Raw genomic sequence first — 24,579 nt, 5'->3', positions numbered from 1 at the left:
TCAAAAAAAACCCAGCCAACCCCTACCACCATCACCACGAGCAAAAAAAAAAAAAAAAAAAAGCACAACAAAACATGATAATCTTGAAGCTTGTTGCTTTCTTTATCAGGGAGAGTTTTAATGAGAAAGTTTAACTCATTAATGTTATGCTTTGTACTAATTAGGTGAAAGTGTTTTTTCCTCTGCAAGCTGTTCCTGTTATCTGGCAGTCTTGAGGTAGGAGGTAGCATCCATAAATAGTGCTGGCTTACTTTAGTCTTTCTTATTTTTAAATTCAAATCTGTTATTGACTACTATAGCATTTATATTCTGTAGGCAGAAGTTAAAATAGACATTTAGGAGCTACATGCTGTTTGTATAGTTCCAGGACTGTGATATATATGCTCAACCTTTCTGCTATAATGTATGCTGTTTCAGTAGGAAGACAATTTATGATTCAAAATAATACATTTGACAACATGAGCGGTCTAGGTCACATCTAGCAACTTAAGCATGTATTCTTGCTTATTGTTATTCAAAAAAAAAAAAAAAAGCTAGTTGAGATCAGCATTCATTGCTGACATGCTGGCTATCCTTGCATGCCGGCTGTTTTTATTTTGCAGGCCTATGATGAGCTGCTGTGATCGTCTTTTTTTTTTTTTCCATCCTCTTTTTTTTCCTACTGACTGAATAAATTGCACGTCCTGGAGCTGGAGTCCTTGGTAAGCTGTAATTCTTGACCATAAGACCTATATGTTTAAACTGAATGATCCACTACTCGGAGGAGTGATGTCTTCTTTTATAACCCTCTTGTTCTGGTAGACAGTAAACCATTGCTATATACTAGGAAGACAGGGGCACACCGACCATACTCGGGTCTTTCCCTGAGTTTTGCAGGTACTTCTGTCGGTGCTGTGGGGCTCCTCACAACTCACACATGCAGGTCCTGTCACAAGTCATGGTATTTTTTTTCTCCAGACTATATGTGTAATACTTGAACTCCAATAATTCCTGGTAGTGTTTGTTCCTCTCTTTGAAGCCAATTTAAATATGTATTTTATATTCAAACTCATTTTTAAGAATGTTATTATTCCTGCTAGCATTTCTTTATCTGCCCAGAAAATGTTTTTCTTTTTCCAGACAGATTCCATTCCTCCTACCTCCTATTTGCTCAGACACTTTCTAAGTGTAGAGCATTACTATACTGAGAAAGCACAGCCTTTTCACTGACTCTGTGACTTTGACAATTGCACTTACTGTAATTTTTCTTCTCTCCTGTCCATCCTTCAATCCAGCAATATTATTTTATTCTTTCCGAGATTTTTTTTTTTTTTACTTGAAATTCCTTGGGCTTTGCTTTAAAGCCAGGCATGAAGAACTGGACAAGGCTGGGATGCATAAGAAAGGGGCGAAGAGGATTGTTTTCCACAGAACAATCAGAAAACAGATACACTTGGGCAGTCCTGCTCTGTAACATTGCATTAAGGACAATTGCATGGTGCTACATTGCATGGCTGTCTAAACATGAACGAATAATACATATTTTCATGGCTTCTTTGTATGAAATTATTTTTCATTCATAAAAGCAAGGTAACATACGGTATTTTTTGTCATGTTGGATATTATGATTGAAAAAAAACACCCTCTAAACCACCAAAGACCACCCTTCTCTTTCTTTTATCGGATTTCTACTAGCAAGTAGTATGATTTATAATTTCATGAGAAACCGTGTTTTCATGTTTTTAAATATAATATCTAAGTACTGATTTTATTTTCCTGTTTAATTTATTCTCTGGCCTTCAGTGAATGCACTGGGCTGATTAAATTATTATCCCAATAATGAGATTTGACACAATCTATGCCAGTTACCTATGTGACCTGCTAAGTAGGTTAATTGGCAACCCTGAATAATTATCAGTCACCTCATCCTGCTGACTGAGAGTTTGACAGTAAATGAAACATAAAGGTGCTGAAAAAGACAGTTTTTGATTTTGAACTTCTGAATTGCTTCAAAGAAACCATTTAATAGTAGCTTTTTTAAAATGCAGGAATTCTAAAATAGCTTTTAAACATTTTGGTCATATGAAAATATAGATGTTTGCTCTTCTGTATCAATATGGTTTCCTAGGAGGAAAAAAAAAAAAAGGCCGGGCCTATTAGATAAACAGATTCCCATTCTGCAAATTGCTTGTATAAGTGAATTGTTGCATCCTCCGAGAGTGAGATCAGAAGTAAGCAAAAATCCAAAAAGTCCATGTGATATTTGTGGTGACATTGCAAGAATCATGCTTTAATGCTTTTTTGTGAAACCTTGAGAACTAGAAATTAACTTTTATTGTTCAATGAAAGCTGTGAGTCTTCTGTATTCCCATTTCTCCAGGAAATAGAGTTTAGAAAAATAAATATTACGGTACCTGGTGACACTGACAAGTATTGTGTATATATCTTTTCTACTTTTTTCATTTTTGAAAAGCCAAAATGGTATTTCTTTCTGCTCTAGGAAGTAGAAAATTGGAACTTAGAGGGGAAGCAAAGTAGACTTCTGGGGATGAGAAGATAGGGAAAAATACACGAGATTTAAACGTGCACTCTTTTCCCAAGTTAAGTGGCTCAAATTAGTGGTCCAGAACCATGGTCTTGGTCAGACTTTGCCCAAAGTCATTCCTCTGCCCTGGCCAGAAATCCCCACAAAACTTGGGGTAGAAAGAACAATCAAAGACCCCATTCCTTGTCATCAACAGCTAATGAGTGCAGGATCAGTTGTCTTCACAGGGACCCCTGGGAGACCCTGCTTGTGCCCCAGGAGCCAGGAGGAGATGCTCTGCCTCCTGCTTGGGGAACCTTGCACCACCGCCTGCCCTGAGTCAGCCCTTCCTCACTCCAACCCTGCAGCTTGCAAGCACAGGCACGGCTTTTCCTGTGCCACCTCACACATCATATCAGTGCGGTTCTGCAGAAATTAGAAGCTCACAGAGTGCCAGTGTCACAGCCCCTCTGACTGCCACAGCCATTCCTCATCCTCCAGCTTCATGTAAGCATACTTCTGCTGGAAAGCAGAGGGTGTTGTGTACAGAAAAAAAAGATTCTTCACATAGATATACCCAATCCAAAGCTATTTTGATCTTTCCGTTGGCTTCTGGGCTTTGCAGTGGGCTGACATAATTCAGCAGAGGAGCCCGGCTAGGATGAAATCACTTAAGCCTGAGCCTGACAAGTGAGCAGAGCTGAGGTTTCAAGACGGCCAGTCACATGTTAAAAGCAAACATATGCTCAAGTGTTTTTTTGGATCATGGCCATATTGAACCATAATGACCTAAATGGATTTACTCCCCAGACAAATTTGCCCTTCCCTTTCCTCCTGCACACACATACATTTTCACCCTGTACAATCACATACATATGTCTTTTTCTAGTTCTTAAGTGCTACTTTTATTGAAAACTTTATGGCTTGTTTAATCTCTTCTAACCATGGCTTTATTTCCTCTCTTGATTTCCTCTATGATTCATCAACTCCTACCCAAAGGATTTCAATTTCACTGTACAAATTTAATCAAAGCAAAATTGTTAGGGCTTATTAAAGAAGCTGCGCTGTCTCTTTGTGCTCCATCATCTTGCCCCCCACCCCAAGGAAAGACAAAGAAGGTGATGAAGATGCACATTGGGTGAAACTGCTGTCTACAAATGGCAGCAATAATGTCTTTCAACTCACTGCTGGTGAAATTTTTTGCAGGTATGTGGTCCTGATGTCTAAAATTATAGGCATTTAAATGTCAGGTAGCAGGGGAGAAAAAAAAAAGAGGTATGATAGTAGAATAGCAAAGAACTGATGTCTTGGTGATAGTTATAAGGTCTTTTATTCCTTAAAAATAGCACAGCTTTACAAAGTTGTTATCTTACCTGATAGGAAATAAAGGGCTGCTCATATTTTGCAACTTATTACTTGTTGCTTGTTGATTACATAAGTGTTTTTGAATGAGGGAGCACTCTAAGGTCCTGACAGAAGCTAAACTGACATGACTTCTGTCTTTCCTTTTTATTATGATCATCAATAGTTCACTTGTAAGGAATATAATTGCTCTTTGTGACTGTATTAGACATTCTTCTGGGAGAGCTAGCTAAAATTTGAGAGCAGAAAAGCATTTCTGGAAAAAAACAACAACAACAACCACCCACACTATGCCAGACAAATCAATAATAAGCGGATAGAACTGAATTTGAGACTTCTGGGTTGGGTTAGAACCTAAATCAAGGCACTATTGACTCTGTACAGCCTGTATTTTAAGAGGTGGCTATACCAAAATCAATATTACCGTGACATACGTTCTTGCTTTGGTGGAAATCTTCCCATTAATTTGTGCAAGCAAATCCATTCCACAATTATATTTCTTTTCTTGAGCTAAAGTCTTCTATTTGGTATGTGTGATCAACGTACTGTGGCTCTATGTAACTTAACAAAAGGTGGATTGTACGTGGTATCACTCACCAGTGATCTCTACTTATGACATTTAAGAAGGAAATGAAATAATCTATGCAAATTCTTCAATGTGTATATTATGTACAACTCATATAAATTCTCTACCAGCTGTTCACCATTACCTCAGAAATGATTCTTTTCTAGAAAAAGCATACTTGCATACGTTGGTCATCAGAAACTAGAAGCATGAACTATGCATTAATGATCTAATGCTTTACACTTAGGCAGTCTCCCATCCAAGATCTTCATGTTCTATCCAATATGAAATTGCTTAAATGCGCCACATCTCTTTAAAAGGTAAATATTTGTATACCCATAAAGATTTGAGGGCAAATGAAAATTCTACCTGCCTCTGCTCTTACTCAGGCATGAGTCTTGTGATCACAATCACAGAATGGTTAAGGTTGGAAGGGGCCTCTGGAAGCCATCTGGTCCCATCCCTGCTTAAGCAGGGACACCCAGAGCAGGTTGCCCAGGACCACATCCATGCAGCTTTTGAATAATATCTCTAGGGAGGGAGACCCCACACTGTCTCTGTGCATCCTGTGCCAGGGCTCTATCACCCACACAGTAAAGAAGTGCTTCCTGGTGTTCAGACGGAACCTCTTGTATTCTAGTTTGTGCCCATTGCCTCCTGTCCTGCTGCTGGGCAGCACTGAAAATAGCATTTTCATAGGTATTTGTAACTGCTAAGAACCCCCTGAGCCTCATGTTCTCCAGGCTGAATAATCCCAACCATCTCAACCTCTCCTCATAGGAGAGGTGCTCCAGTTCATTGATCTTGGTGGCCCTACATTGGACCCTTCCCATTATGTCTAGGTCTCTCTTGTAGTGGGGAGCCCAGAACTGGACACAGCACTCCAGGTGTGGCCTCACCAGGTCTGAGTGGAGAGGAAGGAGCTCCTCTCTTCACCTGCTGCAGATACTTTGCCTAATGCAGCCAAGAGTACTGTGGGCACATTGCTTACTTGTGTTCAACCTCACGTCCACCAGGACTCGTAGGACTCTGTACTTCTCCTTGTTGAGCTTCGTGGGATTCTTGCAGTCATTTCACATACGCACATCTTCCAAATTGCATTCCTAAAAATACAAGTTAGAAAAAATGGTTTTGATAATATGAATGCGAACGCCTTTTTGTACAATTAATACCCACGTACTGTTTGATGCCTAGTAGCGATTACTTCTGCAGGAGGTAAGGTACACTTCAGTGATACTGCACTTGGCTAAAGCACTTGGGCTGATCCTGACATTCAAGGAAGCACAGTGGGGCGTAATAGCTTAGCCATACCTGTATGGTTCCTGTGTAGAACTGATTTGTGTTGGCCATTTTGGAGCATACCTCGTACAAACCAGTCTCTTTGTGCACCTGCCTAAATAGACTTGCTTTAAATAATTTTGAAAATAAGGTTTCTGTATCTTTACATTTACATTAGCATTTCAAGTAGACACGATACAGTGTTAGCTTGCTATAAAAGCTGCTCAAAAATCTGAACCTAGTCTCCAAAATTAAACCATCAAACACACCATTCCCAGGCCCCTCTCTTCTGCAGGATTTTAGAACAAAAACCATCACCAATCTTTTGAAGAACTGTTTAGTAGAGCAAAACTACTGCACTCCCAGTAGCTCATTATGCTAGAAAAATGCATCTGTCATCACAGGTAACATTTCCTAACTTCCAGTGTCTCTGATTTTTGCATGTGCTAGCAGTCCTCCCTTATCTGTCTCATAAGTATTCTGTGTGTGGTATTTATGAGATAATATCCAGGTATGATGTTTAATCTCTTAGCAGGAAAAAGACAAAAACAAAAACAAAAACCACACGATGGGCTTACTCAGTAATTCCTTTTGACTAGTGCTTTGAAGATCCTATTTTCCATCCTCTGATATGACCAAATTATTACTTCAGCAAAACTGGTAGCCTGCAGTGACAACACACACACAGCTGAAGTGTTAATAATAGCTCATTTCACACATATGCACATCCTCCAAATTGCATTCCTAAGAATAGAGGTTAGAAAAACATATTTGATAATATGAATGTGAAAGGGTATTTTTGTACAATTAATACACACATACTGTTTGATGCTTAGTACTGATTGCTTCTGCTACTACAGGAGATAATGTCTGTTTAAGTATATGAAATAACTATACTGACTGTTAGCCCTGTGATCCCAGTAAAGTAAAAGTTTTGAATTAATAAATGGTTCTACCATCATTTTTTTCAGGACATTTTAATGTCTCAGAGTTAAAATCAGATTTTTTCCTGAGATAGAAGGAAGAACTGCACCCTTCTGGGTAAAACGGTCCCTACAGAACTAGTGAAATATAAGCTTTAAATTTGTATGCGTTGTAAAATACGGTTCACTGCAGCATGATAAAATGTCTAACAAAAGGTAGGTAGAATACACAAATGCTTGAGGGACTGGAGACTTCCTCAGTAATGTGTGATTGTAATAATGAAGTTCAATAACGAACGATTCATTGCGGCTAGAGGTGGTTAGAAATGTAATGGCTGTATCTTCTCCTGATGAATTGCTTTATCAACTTCTCTGAGATTATGTCATATTATGGGAAGTTTCCAACAGGGGACTGAAAATGCAGAAACTCTCTTCACAAAGGAAAACTGCACGGGCGATCGCCCTAGTTTCCACACAGCTTGCACTCTAAATTTTGCTGAAGGAGCAGTTCATTTAGAAGCCAGATTCGGTGCCTGAGTCCCACAGAGCAAGGGGCTGGGCAGAATTAGCTCTTCAGCTCCCCTCAGCTTCCTCTGCACCACAGTGGATGCCAGTTATCGCCCCTGTGCCATCTCTGCATTATGCGAGGCCACTTTTAAGAACCAGGTCAGTATCTCATGTTAAGAGTAACCAGTCAGAAAGATCCATTAACCCGCTAAAAGAAAGTCATTTCATAAAATAAATCAATTTGTACCACCAAAGGAACTATTAAAATTTGACAGGCAATGTCACAGTTTTGGATGGGAAAAAAAAAAAAGACCTGAAGAGGTCTAATGCTAAATGGCAATGATTTCATTCAGTACCAGTAAGCAATTGTTATCTCTTGTTTGCAGTTTAGGAATCTCTTTGGTTCCTGAGAATACAAAACAAGCCAAACAGGCTAGCAATGTACCTTTACTATGCTTTACGTATATGTAAATAGTTTGGACTGAATAGGGTCCTGTCTAACTTTATATAATGACAGATAAGAGTAGAAAATAGCTGTGTTCCTAATTAATGAATTTTCACTACAATAAATTTCTTCTTGTGAAGTCTGTATGACAGATGAAGATCCAATTACAGGTACACATAACCACCTGAGAAGCAAATAGTGCCATTAAAATATTTTGCCAGTGTTCGTAAACCAGTGCTTCCCAGAACTCCATCCCTGTCAAGTAAATAACTTTTTGTTTCCTGTTAAATGCAGGGAGTACAGGTTACTATGGTGATCAACAGAGCACAGAATAAACTCTGATTCATCATAATTGCCACATGCTAGAGGAAAAAAAATACCTGAACATCATCTTCCAATTTCAGGCTGTATCTCTGAAAAATATTTTGAGACTGTAAAATGATTTGATGATGTCCAAATAACACTGGGTGGTGTATCACAAATATGAAAGTGCTGCAGTAGTTTGCGTCTTCAAACAAAAGTGTTTCGGGTCTCAAACATTTTAAAACTCATGATCACAAGCCTTAGATTTTTTGTCCTTTTATTCTATACAGTGAAACATGGAACTTTGATACTTGCAAAGACCTGCAGAGAAATGCACATTTTCACACACACGCGTCTTTTTTTGGTCAGGGACTCCTCACCTTTGTCTGCTGTGCACTGTCAGTGCCTGGTTGTTTTCAATCCCGGTTACTCTGTATTTTGTGTTCAAGGGGCCAAATTGTTGTCATTGGGTAGCCACTGAGCAGGGACTGCTTTGATGTCAGATTTGGCAGCTTCTCTGTTTTGATAAGGACACCAATGCTTTTACTTTCGCTTATTTGCACTCATTGTTGAATTTGCATTACCAAGGCTTAAGAAAATACTGATTAATAGTAACATCTTCTTTCTCAGTAATCTACACTTTAATATGTGTAACCAACGCACTCGTTTTTCAAATGCATACAATGAATTTCACACAAAATTAAACACAATGTTATAGTTATTTCTAGTCATTCCCAGGATTACTTTACTTACATTACTTACATTACTTACATTACATTACTTACAGTAATGAAAAACACCTCTGATTACTGTAGAGTTCTGTGACAGTATGTCAGAACTTCTCGATGGGCTTCGCAGCATTGTTGAAAATCCTTTAGAAACAAGGAGGGCAGTGCTAGGGCTTAAAAAAAAATGGGCATACCTGGGGAAAAGCCAATTGTAATTGCATGAATGTAAATTCTATACCATTTTAGAATATTTCAGTTAATTTTAGCCTCAGTATTTCATCAGATCTACTAACTGTTCAAATGAATTAAAACAGAAAGACCACCTAACAGTGTGCATACTGACATTCAGAACCCAGAAGTCACCAAAATTTCTACCCACTTTCCATCAAGACCTGAAGAGCAACTTTGGTTTTCCCTACTGTATCCATCCAGTCTAATAAGTAATAGTTTCTCCTCTTGCTACCTCTGATGGGTTTTTGAGGGGGATAATAATGTATTTTTTAATTGTAAGGCTGCACGGGGGACTGAGTGAAAGTGATTGAAATAATTTATGATCCAATGTAAGATACCAACTACTGCCCACTGTGGAGTCTTGGAGCTCTACACAGTTATCTCTAGCAGGTCTCTTTCTATCAGTTTTATCTCTGGTCCCAGGCTTGCTCTTCCCACAAGCATTCATAGTGAATTTAAGTTACACAAAGTGCAGCACAAAATTCTTTTACACTCTTAACAGTTCATAAGGACGTGCCAGTGGGCTCAAAAATATGTGAAGCTTTTTCTTCAAAAGGTTGAAAAACAAGAGATTAAAAGGCTAGTAAAATCCAGAGCCCATAGCTTTTATCACTTGATGGTGTTACAGAGGATGTTTCCTTCCCAGCTGAGTCTTGCTTACCTCTAGTACACCAATTCTCAGCTGGAGCAGCTCCTCTTTGCTACCAGGGAAAGAACTGCAGACTCTCTTCAATGCAGTCTTCTGTATCTCTAAAGCAAGAGAGACAGAGAGACAAAGGGAAAGAGCATGTCTTTCATATTTCATATTATTGGCAGCCTTTCCTGAATTTCTTAAGGATTTCGAGATGATGTAAAAATAAAGTTGGGATTTTTTTTTTCTTAAAAGACATGCTGCGATTCAAACAAAAGTCCTCTGATTTATGCCTTGGATCAGGCTATAATCTAACTGTATAATCAATTAGCCCAGTTATTCAAAAGGTAACAAGTGACCGTTATTGTACATGTCCATTACAAGGTTGCTCTTATTTCATAAGCTAATTGGTGTCATTCTGGTGTCATTCTCTTAAGCCATCACTTCTCCCTAACGTGGGTGTCTTTTGTCTTTAAAATGCCATTTTAAATACTGTCAACACTTGCAGTCTTCTGGACAGTACATTTAAAATTGAAATAGATGTGTCAAATATATCTAGACACTAAAATGGAACTAATTCAATGGAAATCCATGCGGATAAACAATACAGTACCAGCCCTTCTCTGACCAGAATGTCATTCTTCGTTACAGCCTGGTTGGCATGACTGCACCACAACTGAGACATACCCTCCAAAAGCACCAGCCGTTTTGATTGCCCCTTCATAAGAGGAAAAAAAAAAAGACAATGAACTCCCCAAACTTAGCTGCCTGCAATTTTAATAAAGGGCTCCGTCATTTATGACTAATATCTGTGTATGAGTAATGTCTTCTGTGGCAACAGTATAAACAGTCCTTTTAACCATGTTTTTTCTTAAATTGAAGAAACACATGGATAATGGGTACCTGAAGAGCTGCTGAGGCTAGATCTCCTGCAGCTCACAAGCTTCAGCCTTTTATGAGATGAATATGACCGCCACTCCCCAACTGGTATATATAGAAATGCCAGTGTAATCCTCTGTCTGTGTCTCTCTAAGCTCTGTTCCCTATAAATATTCATCTCTTCCTGTTTTTACCTGGCACCATCATGGAAAGCAAATGTAGTAAGAATATGGGCATGCCAGCAAACAAAGCAGTCTTCATCTCAGAAAACAATCTAGTCATTTTTCCACATTACTCCAACATTAGTGAAGGCTCAGGCAATCAAAGTTGTCAGTTATGCCAAACTGTAGACAGAATACATACTTAAAATCCTGGATTAAACTTTAAATCCAGTTCATAGTTTTGCTACTAAGTTTCTTCCTCTGTGGATTTGCCCATGAGATTTTTTTTTTCTTCCAATTTTGCTTCTCTAAACAAATACAAGATTTTCCAGCCATGCCTACAGCACAGGCTGCACACAGAAATGACTGGAAGGCAGTCAGACACAATGGTAAGTCAGACACAAGGGCCATTAACAAAAAGCTGGATCAGTTTGACCACAGTGTGTTCAGGGGCTGCTGTTATTAATTTTTGTTCAGTATTATATTCTCCGGTATAAATTATAGGGGAAGAAAATCATAAAGAACACTCATAAAGAATATTTGATGAGGGAAGTCGGTGCCTTAGTGGGAGATTTCAATGAGTTATTTCTTACCAGGGATCAGCTTCAAAGCAAGGGCTGTGCACAATGTTTCAAAATCTACCAGCTGCTGAGACTTACGCTCAAGGTGGGGTTGCTGTGAGTGGAGATAAAGGTAGACAGACCAATAGCTTTAAGCTAAACCTCTGTATCTTCCATGTCAAAGCAGGCAGCAACACAGGTCCGGGATAAAAATGTTTTAACAATGACTTCCCATGCAGGAACTTCAGCTTAAAAGTGCCATGAACAGCCAAGTAACTGTGAGGATAAAACACGGATGCTGATGCACCAGATCCTGGGGTTTAGCTGTCCTACCCAGAGCACTTGGTATGTTCAGCCTTGCTCTTTCCATGGGGAGAATAAGCAGCACCTGCCTCTTGCAGCCCTCTGGCTCCGCAGGACTTTGGGCAAGAGCAATGCAGACTGAGAGAGTGTTTGCTTCTGCCACACCGTCAGCCTTCCTGTCCAGCTTCCTCCCTTTTTCTAGCTCTAGGATCCCAGGCCGCATTTCTGTCAGTACCTGACTGGCTCAGGAAAGCCTGCAACACCAGGACAAAAGGAACAGATTTTTGTTTTCGTGGTTGTTCAGTGATACTTCTTGGATGTGCTTGCAAATGGCCTTATTTTAAAAGACAACTTTGCTACTTGGCTCTGTGCTGGAGGGACTTCAGGAATCAGTGTCATCTGTTTCACTAGCGTCAGTCTGTTGAGATGAGAAGACACATTTTTAATTTGAATGTTAGGAATGAGGAATTTTTGCTTGTTTGTTTTCTTTCGTTGTTTTTCATCTCCACCTTGTTAGTAAGTCCCTGGAAATTTTCTTACACAGACGTTTTATTCTATATTCCAAGCAATGTCTATTTCAATGAATGCTTGATATTGCCTTACAAATCCAAAATCATGCCCCAAGTTATTGTAAAGGCTTAGCATGGCCTGCAGCAGGGTTGTTGTGCCAATCAGCATTTCCAGTATCCTCAGTCTTGTAGCTCAGGTATAAAACACCATACACATCTACGTCTATCCTTCTGTTTGTCTTTGATTGTTCTGTATGAAACGGTTTTAGGTAGCAAAGGAAAAATTTTCCTTTCTTTTCACCATTCCTAAGGGCTTTTTCTTCGCTTGAGCAAAATGATGAGACTCCTGATGAGTTCCACTCATCAGGAACTCAGTAGATGTCTTCAAGATTTTGCGGCTGCATGTAGGTATACAAGCCAGCAGAGCTTCCTGGAAAACGAGACCCGAAGCACAGATAATTCAAGAATGTCTGCCCTGGGCCTCTCTTTGCACCTATGAGCACCCCCACACAAGTGTCACAATAAGTTGCCTTATCTAGCACATGGGGCAGCTGAGATATTAACACACAGTACACTTGCTACCCGGCAGTCGATGTCCCAGAGCAAAACCAAACAGGTCGCTCCCCTTTCATGCACTCCCCACGGCGTACTTAACACGGAGCACCCCAAAGGGGTATCTTCATAGCATAGTTGATATATTTTACCCTTATCCCTTAGTATCTTCTTAGTACTGTCACTGAATGAATAAGGCCAGTTTTCTTTAGACTGTGCAGCAGCCTATTTTTTTTGCCTTGCAACTGCACGGAGTATTTAGCTGAGTAAAGCAGAAAAGTGTCCACATGGATTTCTTTCAGAGCACAGCTTCCAATTCCAAAACACCTGTAGTAAACTGGCTTCAAACACGTAGATGGTTTGAAACTGGCCCCTTTATCCTACTACTAACATCTGCAAAAAACAATCACTCTCTTTTCCCTCCTGACACACAAAAAGATGCTGTTGTATTTCAGATTGTCTTGATGAAGAATGAATGTTAATGCTCTAAAATGTAATTTAAATGCAATTAGGGAGAGATGTTATTAAAAATCCTATTAAAAATGACGGAAGTTCCAATTTAATGTTACCCATTTTTAGAATGCCTAAATAATAAAAAAAAATGCAAGTGCAAGAACTGTACCCAAATAAATTACATTTTAACGGTGGAACTAATCATATTTCTACTTAGTTTTTAACATTAATTTACTAAGGATGAATTTCACCCTGAGTGAAATATTTTGCAATCATAATGTTTTGAATTAAACTCCAGTGAATACCTTCTTCCTGATTTGTAACAACTGATTTGATGCAGGAGGAGGAAAAAAAACAACAATTTCTGGAGTGGCCTGTCTATATGGCACTTAATTAATTGGCAGTTCATTTGTTACTGAGTTCCTATAACACTTCTGATAGGATTATAGGGAACATTCCAATAAACTCTCTATTGTGCTTGAAGCAGGAAATAATTAGCTTTCAGTTTTCTTCAGCTTTAACCAAAATCAAGCAGTCCTGGCAGAAGGAGAATCTGAATTTCTATTTCAAAACACCATTTTATGCTTAGCAAAAACAGAACAAAAGAGATGTGGGTGGTTTCAGAACCTGAGACCTCTTCAAACTGTTAACAAACAGATTTCTGTGGTTGATTCCTTGTAACTTCTTAACCGGAAGGTCTAAACAGGATGTCTGGAGCTCAGCTGTGTGTGCTTACAAGATGCTAAGCAGCGCCCAAATGGTCCTGAAGAGGTCATCCTCATCGCTGGAGCCTCTGGGTGCAGCGATGTAGCCATTCAACGTGCTGTCTGGTCCATCTGGCATGGATTGAGTGAAGTCATCACTGAGCAGGGAAGTACCCACAAAATTGCTGCTTCAGTTGCCTCCTGCCTGCTACCATAGGCAAGTCGCAAAGTGTGAGTCTCAGACTAGTTCCAGCCTTGCTCTGCCTCTCTTTTAGACAAGACAGTAGAGTAATATCCAGAATTATTTTTACTGAAGACTATGCAGGAGACGACTTATCTACCATAAAACCTCTGGTTTATGTGATACCAAGGAAGGGGATCTATATGATGTCAATTCTATATTCCATTCTCACATTGCTGTTGTTTACTTATCCAGGTCCTTTAAGACAGACAAAAGCCTACATAAAAGTGTAGATCCATACAAATGTATAGATTGTCACTAACTGTCTTTAAGCAGAAAAATGGTGATTTTGGAAACTGCTACTTATTTCTCTTCTAGCTTGAACATGTTTTCTGTTTGGTGAGGAATTAAAGAAGGCTATGGTTCTGTTTCAAAAAATAGTCCCATACATATTTCCTAAGGGTAACTTTTCTTCAGTACCAGTCTTAGTTTTATTATCTGTTATATCATTTCAGGACAGCTGGGTTGTGGCAGAGCAATTCCACAGCTCCTCACGGGATCAGCCCAGTGTAAGTCACACACTTGGCTATAGCTCATCGCAGTGACATACTGATACTGCCCTGCAGGATTTAGTGCCTGGAGAAGGGATATTTATACCCAGAGGAGAGGGAAGGTTGTAGATGAGAAGATTTCTAATGAGTGGCTTTCACTCATAATCCCAATCTGCTTGTATTTTATTTCCCTGGGGAGAAACATTCCAGTTAAAGCACCTTAGGCTGCCCAAGGGTAGGTGAACGTGTTGCAACGATGATGGAATTACTCTGGGCAATCAGGAGGTCAGGACAGATGTCTCCATTTCAGAAAAGGAAATATAATTACACTCCTCATTGGACTACTTTTATTTCTTCAAACGGCCTGTGGGTGATCCCCCACTGCCAGGATCCTTCAGAGGTCTTTGTCTTAGTAGTGGCACTTAGATGACAAGAGCTTGGAAGCAACAATTGCTCCTTTGACCTGAGCATTCAGCGACACATTCAGGATTCTCCAGGCTGTTCTGCTTAGGAGAAGAAACGTGTGCTGAAGGCTGGTGGCTCTTTGAAGCAGACCTGTGATTTTTTTAAGAAAACAGACATGTTTCCCTGAATGCTGGAGGAATCAAACAAGCAGCAGCAGCATCTCTGCTCACAGTGCTCACAGCTTCTTTATGTTGGTCTGCCAGGGTGAAATGTCCTCTCGTGTTTGTTTTTTCCCCTCTCTGTTTTTTCCTCAAGTCTGCACTTCAGAAAAGTAGAGGTGTGGTCTCCCTCTGTCTCACACACACTTAGGTACACACACACACATTGCTTCTACAACAGCAATATCCTCTGTCCCCACAATTAGTGGTCTAGAGTCACTCTTCATACAGATTTTCTTGGGGCAGGATAGGTGCAGGTAGGTTGCTCTAGCACCTTTTTAATGTAAACATTTAGCAGCATTTCAATATTGAGGAAAAAAAAAAAGCCAGCTGGGTCACATCCTATACATTGAACTCTGTCATCTCTTTTGATTAGCAAAGTGTGAGACAAAATATGCTTTGCTTTGTTTTTAATGAAAAAGTCATAAAGATCTGACCTAAAAGTAATAAACATTCTGACCTGACTTCGGTGCAGTAATGAAGGTACATTGCTAATTCAGGCTTCATTGGATCACCAAAATAATTTGGAAGGCAAATATACTTTTATTAATGTAGTGGTTTTGTTTTATACTATTTCTTTACTATACAACGTTAATACAGTGTGCCTGGCTTCACAGGTTAAGCAGCATATTTTCCATAATTTTATCTGGTAGTGTAATGTATTTTTTGTTTCTAAATCTATGTTTGCAGGAAACACTAGAAAGGTGTTTCTTTTCATGGCAGGGCATGTGCAGTTTTATTAGAAAAAAAAAAGACTATACACAGTTGCAGTTTCTGAGCTGTTCTGCAGAAGTCTGAATCTGTTGTGCAAAAAAAGTCTCAATCCTACCTTCTAACTTACCTAAGTTTTGTATGCAGCTGTGGTAGAAATGGGTTATTTTTGGTGAGAGAGAAACAGGAGGAACATATTTATATAACTGCTGCCCCCCTGACAGATTGTACCAGTCCATGAGTGAGTTATTTATACATTCTCCTCTGAGGAAAACACTAATAGAAACCGTATCCTCTAGCAGCAATCTCAACTCATCTGCTTTCCTGGCTTTCTCTAAGGTGATGGAGGAGTTCTGGTGGGATCACACCTCCTGTGTAAATGGGATTTCAAAAGACACCATTTGTTGAAGTATAACTCAACACTCTTGGGCACATTTTTCATCTGACGTTGACTGGACAAGACAGAATCCCTATTGGAAAGAGGAAATGTTGACTTTTTGTTCTAGTGTTTAATCAAGAAGTATCTGATTTGGCAACAAATCTGCTAACTAGTCTCTTTGCTCCACAAGCATTTCAACTACATTTAATCACTCTGACTATCTTGAGAGCTCTTTGCATGATTGGTAGCAGAAGAGGAATTATTTGCCATAGGTTGGTAGTTAAGATTTCATTTTTCATCAGAAAAATTCAGTTTTTATGCAGAGGCATGCCTCTCCCTGGACTGAATGAGTGCTGTGTGCACTCCAAAGCAGCCTGGCTTTAGTTTGTCCTAAGAGCTCTACCAGAGCCCCATCTGAATTGAAGAACAGAAGCTGAACATCAGCACCGAGGATTGGCTGTAAAAAGGTGCGAAAAGTCTTAAACCTTGCAGAGGCACATGGCTGGAATTGCCACCTTCCAAATTTTTTTGGCTTTCACATTTTCCCCCAGGATTCAGTGCAGATGTACTCGTCCCAAATTATAGCGCTGACTTTGTGGAGTCCATCAGAATTCACATGTTCTGTGCATAAAAACCCCTCACATCAGCCATACTTTAAGCTCCTTACCCCAGAGAGTATCCCAGGCATCCTACCATGGCTGCAGGCCTGCAGTTCCTCTTCCAGGGGCTGGCGGCAGTTGACAAGGCTTGGACACACCTAATGCTCATCCAGGGAAGGGGTTACAGTGGTGACAGCCAGTTCTTCCATAGCTCATCCATGCCTGGGAGAAGCAGAGAGCCAGGTGCCAGAGTTTATTTGTGATTTAGCATATACGTGCAAGGAAGTTTTTCTTTTTAGCATTACAAGTGACAGAGTGAAAGGGTGAAGTAGGATTAGTATTCTTGGTCTGCATTTGAGTAGATCTGGAATAATTCTTCATAAAATATAATGGATATTTAGTAGACGGTTGAGGGTATATCTTAATTAATCTCTCTGCCAATTAAAAGATGGAAGTTCTAATTAAGATGACCCCAAAGCAATTATTTAGATGCGGGTATTTACATTAATTAGACTACCAAAGCATTAAGAGTAAGATTATGACTTTGCAGAAGTCACAAAGTCCATTTTCCATGTTGAAGTACTTCACTACATACTACATTTTCTCATGGGGGAAGACCTCACAATACTTGCATTGTCTCCAGCAGACTATTAATTTTGTCCCTCGGGACTTCAACTCTAAAATCAAATTAAGAGAGACTAGTGATTGTGTTGAAGTGATGGGTCACAGGTTTTGCTCTGATGATGATGAGGATTGAAGTAGAAATATTTGTCATACACAAAGTGGAAGTCCCCTTCGAGGTGACAACAACTTTTCACTCCCACTATAGTATTCACTGAACTAACAATGAATCAAGTGTGATTCATTGTTAGTTCACTGAACTACCACTATTAGTGAACTACCACTATTAGTGAACTACCGCTATTAGTGAATTACCACTATTTAGCATATGAATTTATTTGTGCTTTATTCTTTTCTAGAGCAAATCTAATCTATTCATAAAATGCTTAAATACCTTGCTGATTAATCAGTGTAAGTTAACACCATAAATACTGTTAGAAAAACGTACGGTTCATGACTCAGCAAAATATTTAAGCACACGCTCTCAGCAGAACAACTTGAGTGATTCAAGAAACTCAACTGGTGCAGGAGATGGGCTTCCCACAGCTGGTAGCTTGTTGAACTGAGATCTCAATAGGTCTAATTTGATGAAATAAGTTTCCAGTGGTCCCAAAAGTCATTGTCTGAATTAGTCAATTCATAAAATTACGCCGCTTTTATATAGATGAACATTGTAAATTGTCAAATTCCTTGAAAACCTTTCAGAGTATGTTTGGAATTGGTGTTTATAATTGTTAACAGCATTGTGTAATGCAACAGAGAACTATATTCTTTTAAAATGTTCTTGCCTGTCAAATTTATATTTTACCTGTTCTAATGCTCTCAGTATTTTAGCAGAAAGACAGTAAAAACAAGCTGTTTTTTAAATTATTGAAGGAATGAAAAATATTGTATATAGTAAGATGATTTTCTACAGAACCAATTGAAACAACAACATCTAGCATTTAAACTATTTTAGAGAATATGTTATCACTCTTGAAAAAGAACAGGATGGAAATCAGAAAGCTCTTGGAGATGGGTATGTCCACTGGCATTTCTGTGCTCGGGAATGCCCAGCTGACATCATGGGGGAGGAATCAGAGACACGTTCTCCTCAAAAAACTGTAATCTGACTTAGCTGCAGGCTCCATACAAATACCAGTATGCATTCATTTAACACAGCTCTTATAGTTGCTGCTATTTAACTATCCATCTGCAAAATTTCATCAACTTTATACAAAGCCATGCCCACTTCTCAGCTTCCAGCCACTCCAAGTACTAACATACATTCTCCTTCTTGTATACTATGTATTCATATACTGGTCTTCATAGTAAACTATGTCCTGGTCTAAAACATTGGTTTGAAACAAGGTGAAAAATCTAGCTGGAGATTGGGGCAGGGTTACTGATTAATCTTTGTGTGTAAAGTATTCTGAAAAACAGACTAAATCTGCTCACATTTGAAATGTCAGAATTGGACTATGTTCAAGATATTGTTAGACTCTGCGTATGATATCAACAGGAAAGCAGAAGGATAAAATGCTATTTTAGGATGATAGGATGAGAATGCCTGGAAGGATATGGGCTGTAGTATCTATTTTGACCCAAGCAGAGGAATTAATATTTAGTGTCGTCAAGTGTGTTCTGGTTAAGAGAAAATGGTGGAACTGTTGCATTTCTATTTATTGGTAACTGGGTACAAAAGCCTGTTCTGAGCATACAAAGAATCAAGTGAGGCTCTTTTTTTTTTTTTTTTTTTTCCTTTCCTTTTTTTTTTCTGTTTATAGCTCCAAACTTCATTCAATTGCCACTTTAACTCAAAAATCTACTTCTTTAATCTGTTGTCAAGGTCAAACCCAGGTGTTGTTCAGGCTTTGCAAAAATCTCTACTGCCTCACTTGTCCATGTGAGTTCCCTGTCTTTCACACAGACACATTCACACATGCCTGTACAACACACAGAAGAAACCATGAAGCACAGAATACTGAAACGTTTGCAATGTCCTACAGTTGCCTTTGGCTATGGAAAGGATCATGTATGTCCTACACATCTTAAATGAAAAATTCAACCCAAACATTTTGAAATGATTAATCCAACCTATAAATACAGAACAAGGAAGAGAAGGCAGAAGAGATTTCCTCTGCAAGCCAGTAAGACATTTAACAAAAACACAGCCAGAATTAAATTTTCTTCTAAAGTGTTAGATTATCAAAGGTAGATACCAAATTCAGTCACCGAAGAAAAGGGATTTTAGTACTGTGTTAACTGTACATTTCAACCTACCATTTTGAATTGTGGCAATACTTCTAACAGCTCCATAATGTGTGAGCATGTGCATACGTGTACACAAACTAGATTTCTTACTGAGCCTAGACAGTGGAAAAAATTATCTGCCTGCATGAAACGCTCAGTTGCGTAGTGGAAAATTCCACAGTCAACTGGGATTTGCTCTTCAAAAATGTCCCATACTCTCTTCAAAGACACTTTATCAAATTTTAAAGACAATTTTTCTGTGTTCTTATTTTACACCTTCCTAAGAAATATAAACTTTTTTTTTTTTTTTAATTCTTTAAAGTTGTGGTGGTACATTCAACCTATTACCTTCCTTTTTAGATGTGGTGCTCCCACCCTGAGCATCTGTGAGTAATGCCAAACAGAGAATTATCAAGGTTGCATAACATGGGGACAAGTTATTTCACAGTTGAATAGATCTAAGCTCTTCAGGCAAGAAGATAATAGAATCCATGGTGAAGAAGTGACTGTGCTCCTCCTTGGTGTTGGGTGGGAAATCCATCTTTACCTAAAGGTGAAGCAAAATACAGCAGAATACAATTGTACATGTTTTCTTCTCAGGAAACTTTTTTTTTTTTTTTCCGGGTGATGAAGGAGAGGTATGAGATAGTGACAGAGAGACAGTGTGTGTATATGTTTATAAATATATATATATATGTATTACAGGATTTTATCTTAATTGATCTGCTATGTTGATCTTCCAGGAAATAATAGAAAAATCAGGTTTCAGTAACTCAGAGTAGAAAAAAAAATACTGCCTTTATGCAATAGGCAATTTATTTTCCAAAATTAATGCACTTTCCACTTTCATTGTATAATGTGGAATACCTTAGATCATGAAATCTAGTGAGCTTTACCAGCATTTTTCTTACAACTAAAAAGCACCCACAGTCTGGGTGCACTATCAATGGCCTTATGAAAAAGCACACAGGAACACTACATTCTGTACAGAAAACCTTGTGGCTATATAGCAAGACTGCAAAATATACTCACCTAGCTTTTCTCCTTCTAGAAAATCAATGTAAGTCTTTGATTTTAATTCAGTAGCATTGTATCAGATGAGCTGTCTAGGTATGGTAAGAGATCTTTGCCTGGCAATTCAGCCTCTGGATGGGCTATTACCCATTTGTCAGCATCTAGAGACAGGAGAATGAAAACAAGTCAAGGGTCAGATCAAAGACTTGGCACAACAGTCAGATATTTCAGTTTTAGAGAAGCTAGTGAGCCAGTACAAACATTGTCTTGAATGCAGCTGGTAGCCTTAAACAGAATCCATAGTTCTCTGAACAAAAATAAAGCAACCACATCCCTGGCACTGAAGGCGGCCTGCAGGAAGAACTTCACTGGTAGTGGCTGGGGGGGCATGACCCAGACCCAGGAGCCCTGTCATGCTCGTACAAACACACCAGCAATGGGGTCTAACTTAATTTTTTCAGACGGCTTCTCCATTTGTGGTGTCTACAGTTTTAAAGGAAGACACAAGAAAGGAAATATGGGACAATTTCCTGCCCGCCCCCCTCCCCCACCCAACGCCATGAGTACTTACAACAGGCAAAAAATATCCAAACTGACCAGCGTGTTCCACCCATAGCTAATCATCGTAGCAGGAATTACAGTGTCTTTGTCATTTTTCCTGAAGTTTGCAGCACATAAGTATCATTTATATCTATGTTCTTTCTTATAACAGCTTTGAAACAACCACTCACCACTGAGATATTCCATTAGTGTCACGCTGGGAATGGAATATGTTTCTGGGTTTTATAACTTGACTTTGAACCACAGCCTCGTAGCTGGTCTTACTCTCAGGATTACAGCTCATCTCACAGTCAGAAAGGAAGAGTGTCTGTGATGCATTTCAGCATTTCTTCTGCCTCTGCAGCTAAGGTAGCTGCTGGCTGACACCTGGCTGCTTTGATCCTGAGTGCACAGTGAAACAGTCAATGCAGTCAGACGGATGCAAATCATGACTCAGTCCCTGTTTTTTTCCGTGGTCCTTGCTTGCATGAGGAGTCAGTAATCTCGCATCTTGTGAAACAGCTTACTCCCTGTCATGGACACAAAGAAGGAATTATTTAACTCTGCTTCTCTGACTTCCCTTCTATCTTAGCCAGTGTATGTCCCAGGGGCTCAGTGAAAGCATGACTGAGCAGCAGCCCAAGGAAATGGGATTTCTCTCTCATAAACACTTCGGTGTTCTGACAAATGAATTATAACACCACAATCAAAAAAAAAAAAAAATCAAGTGGTTGTGGTAATTATTATTTGAAGATTTACCTGTTCGTTCTTGGGGTGGGGGTGGGGGCAGGAAGATACTCTTTTCAAGTACTGAATGCACAGATGGAAGGATTGACAGCTATTTCGTCTCTGAAGTGCTCCGCTTCCCTTTCAGAGTTCACCTGGCATCTTCAGAGACTTTAGTGAAGTTTAGAACTACGAAACTCTGATCGAAAGGGCCAGAGTCTACGCAAAATCTGGATTTCAGTCTTATTTCTTCACTTTCACATGTGGAGCATGTATTATTTACTGCTCTGTGGTCAATCTTGGAGGACAATGATGACCTCACATCATTTGATTAATGTTCTGACTATTAAATGTTTACAGACCAGCACTTAACTCCATTTCTTCTGACCACTGAGTCATACAGTATATATTTCTTGAACTTTGTACCTTTTTCATTTGTAGTAGAATCTTCTTTCAGGAGTGGGATAAACAACTTGAAAGGAACTGACTGCGGAGAGAGGTGATTAACTGTCTGGGGAGGGATGTAGTTGTGATGGAGACAGAGAGAGTGGCAGGGCTGTGGTGGTGTGGGCAGGAAAGCTGAACTGACCACGGATAATGGGAAGGCAGAGGAAGGAAGGAGGCACTAATGCTCAGTAAACCACTTTGTAAATCTGTGCTGATGACCTGAGTGAGATGAGGAAAGAGCCATGCCTTTATCAACACCTTGCTTTTTTTTAACATGCACCAATTTACTGTCATTCACACAGTGACATAATGGGGTCACAGTACCAGGACTGAAAGGAGCATCAGTAGCACTAGAGGCCCTCATTAGCTGCCATTGTTTCCAAGGACTTTGTAGGAGAATACCATGGAATACATACTGTAGTAAGCAGGAGCCAGTGCTTTCTGCCCTCAGAGACGGCTTTCTGAAAAGGAGACTATTCAGAAATGCTTGGTCATATCACATAACATTCTGCAATGAGCTTCACTGACTTTGTGAGAGACCAAGGTATTATTCAATGGATATTGAAAGGCAGTTAAATGACAAAGCAATTATCAGACATAGTCAACATGGGTTCATAAAGGGAAAGTCCTGCCCTAGTAATTTGATCTCCTTCTGTGATAAAGTCACCCACTTGGTGGATGAAAGGATGGCAGTGGATGTAATCTTTCTCCATTTTAGTAAGGCCTTCGGTACTGCCCCTCACAGCATCCTTCTGGATAAATTGTCCAACTGTGAAATAAGCAGGTTCATGCTATTCTGGGTGATGAACTGGCTTGATGGCAGAGCTCAAAGGATTGTAGTGAATAGGGCCACATCTGACTGGTAGCCGGTCACCAGCAGTGTTCTCCTGGGCTCAGTTCTAGGGACAGTTCTGATCAACATGTTTATCAATTATCTGTATGCAGAAGTTTAATGTATCCTTAACAAGTTTGCTGTTGATGCTGAACTGAGAGATGCTATTGACTCCTGGAGGGATGGGAGGCCTTGCAGAGGGGTCTAGATGCCCTTAATAATATGTTTTAATTTTGGTTAGCCCTGAAGTGATCAGGCAGTTGGATTCGATGATCTTTATAGGTCCCTTCCAACTGAGCTATTCTATTCTGTTAACATTAGCAGGATGTTGCCCATAGCAAATCAGGAGGCAGTTTACTCTTTTTAATAACGAGAAGGTAAGACATGTCTAGAGTTTGTGTCAAGCTTTCTGGTCCATCAGTGACAGATCCAGCAGTGAGGACCAGACATTTCTTCAGTGTTACTGCAGAAGAGCTTCTCTTGGTCACTCCTTCAGTTGTCTTGTACATGACTACCAAAGCAGAAGTAAGAAGCTATGAAATCTAAAATACAACATCATATATCTTCGTTGTATCATTGTAAATCATTATACAGAATAAAAACAAGGTTGAGTTGGGTCCAAATTCACTCAGAAAACTTTGTCAAAACATATTATGCAGTAATACAGACAGAAAAAACAAAAACAAAAAACAAAAACATCTTCTTGTTAGTTCCTATTTATTTAATGACAATATAAAATCTGAGCTGTGTGTTTTGTGCATCAGAAAGTAATTGTGTGTGACCAATTTTTGCTCTTGGAAGAATTTTACCTTGTGGCTACATTCTATTTGAGATGATTTCAAGGGATACTTTTATCACCTACAGGCTTTTCAGTGGTTTGTACACTTACTGAACAAGTAGGGGAAAAGAGAAAAGAGACTTTGTTAATACATAAATTAACTTTCCAAGAAAGCTGGGATTCATATAGCACACTTAAAAGCTGTGCAGGCCTTTTCAGTGAATTTGATGGTATCACATGCTTCCCAGTAATCTGCTGAAGATCTCCCAAACTAGTGAGAGACACTTCTGCCTCACAGACACTTGAAATATCTTGAAACTAGCCCAGGTTTCCCACAATGGCCAAATCCATACGGAAAAAAATATATCAAAATAAATAGCAAATGCATACCATTGTTTACTGGATTCTGGTAGTGTACATTTGATTCAGCAGATAATTGACATTTCAGAATTAAACTTGCTGTAAAGCTGGAAACAAAGCAATTGTACCCACAGCCACAAACCCCTGTGTTAGTTTATCATCAGATATCTCAAATAATTAATGAAAATCTTCTATTAATATCCTATATTTCTCAGTAGCTGTGCAGACCAAATTAATATGGAGTGGGAATCTGGAATACATTATTTGTGGGGCGTTAAAGCTGAGGGTGTTGCTTTAAAAATTAATTTGAAAGATGCAATTTGTTAACGCACTTTTTCATTATACATTTTAATAACACAGATAATACAATGTGCTATCTTTTGTGCTT

General features: G+C 39.2%; 1 protein-coding gene and 1 long non-coding RNA gene across 46 annotated transcripts in view; one reads left to right on the top strand and one right to left on the bottom strand.

The window, feature by feature from the left end:
* Positions 1–24,579, top strand: part of LOC308176931 (uncharacterized protein) — a 112,037-nt gene that overhangs the window by 45,578 nt on the left and 41,880 nt on the right. For 6 of the 45 annotated variants that reach the window (XM_080553423.1, XM_080553424.1, XM_080553414.1 and 3 more), the window contains one exon: positions 10,128–10,905. The exons of 22 other annotated variants lie outside the window; for them this stretch is intronic. In XM_080553423.1, the coding sequence (XP_080409549.1) occupies positions 10,128–10,202 (75 nt within the window). In that variant the 3' untranslated portion in view covers positions 10,203–10,905. Of the gene's footprint in view, positions 1–164; positions 217–602; positions 702–1,119; positions 3,710–10,127; positions 10,906–19,854; positions 20,048–24,579 lie in introns of all 45 variants that reach the window. 17 more of the 45 variants (XM_080553382.1, XM_080553391.1, XM_080553422.1 and 14 more) reach the window with 8 other exon arrangements.
* Positions 3,723–24,575, bottom strand: LOC308176933. Its single transcript, XR_013938743.1, has 5 exons — positions 20,527–24,575; positions 19,843–20,041; positions 16,736–16,863; positions 9,507–9,595; positions 3,723–5,533 (listed from the first exon to the last, which is right to left on the bottom strand). It is a non-coding gene; the product is annotated as an uncharacterized lncRNA (long non-coding RNA).

The sequence above is a fragment of the Anser brachyrhynchus genome (genome assembly GCF_964034855.1).
Source record: "Anser brachyrhynchus genome assembly, chromosome: 13".
Lineage (NCBI taxonomy): Eukaryota > Metazoa > Chordata > Aves > Anseriformes > Anatidae > Anser > Anser brachyrhynchus.
Note: the sequence above shows the minus strand (reverse complement) of the source record. Positions and strands in the feature narration are given on the sequence as shown.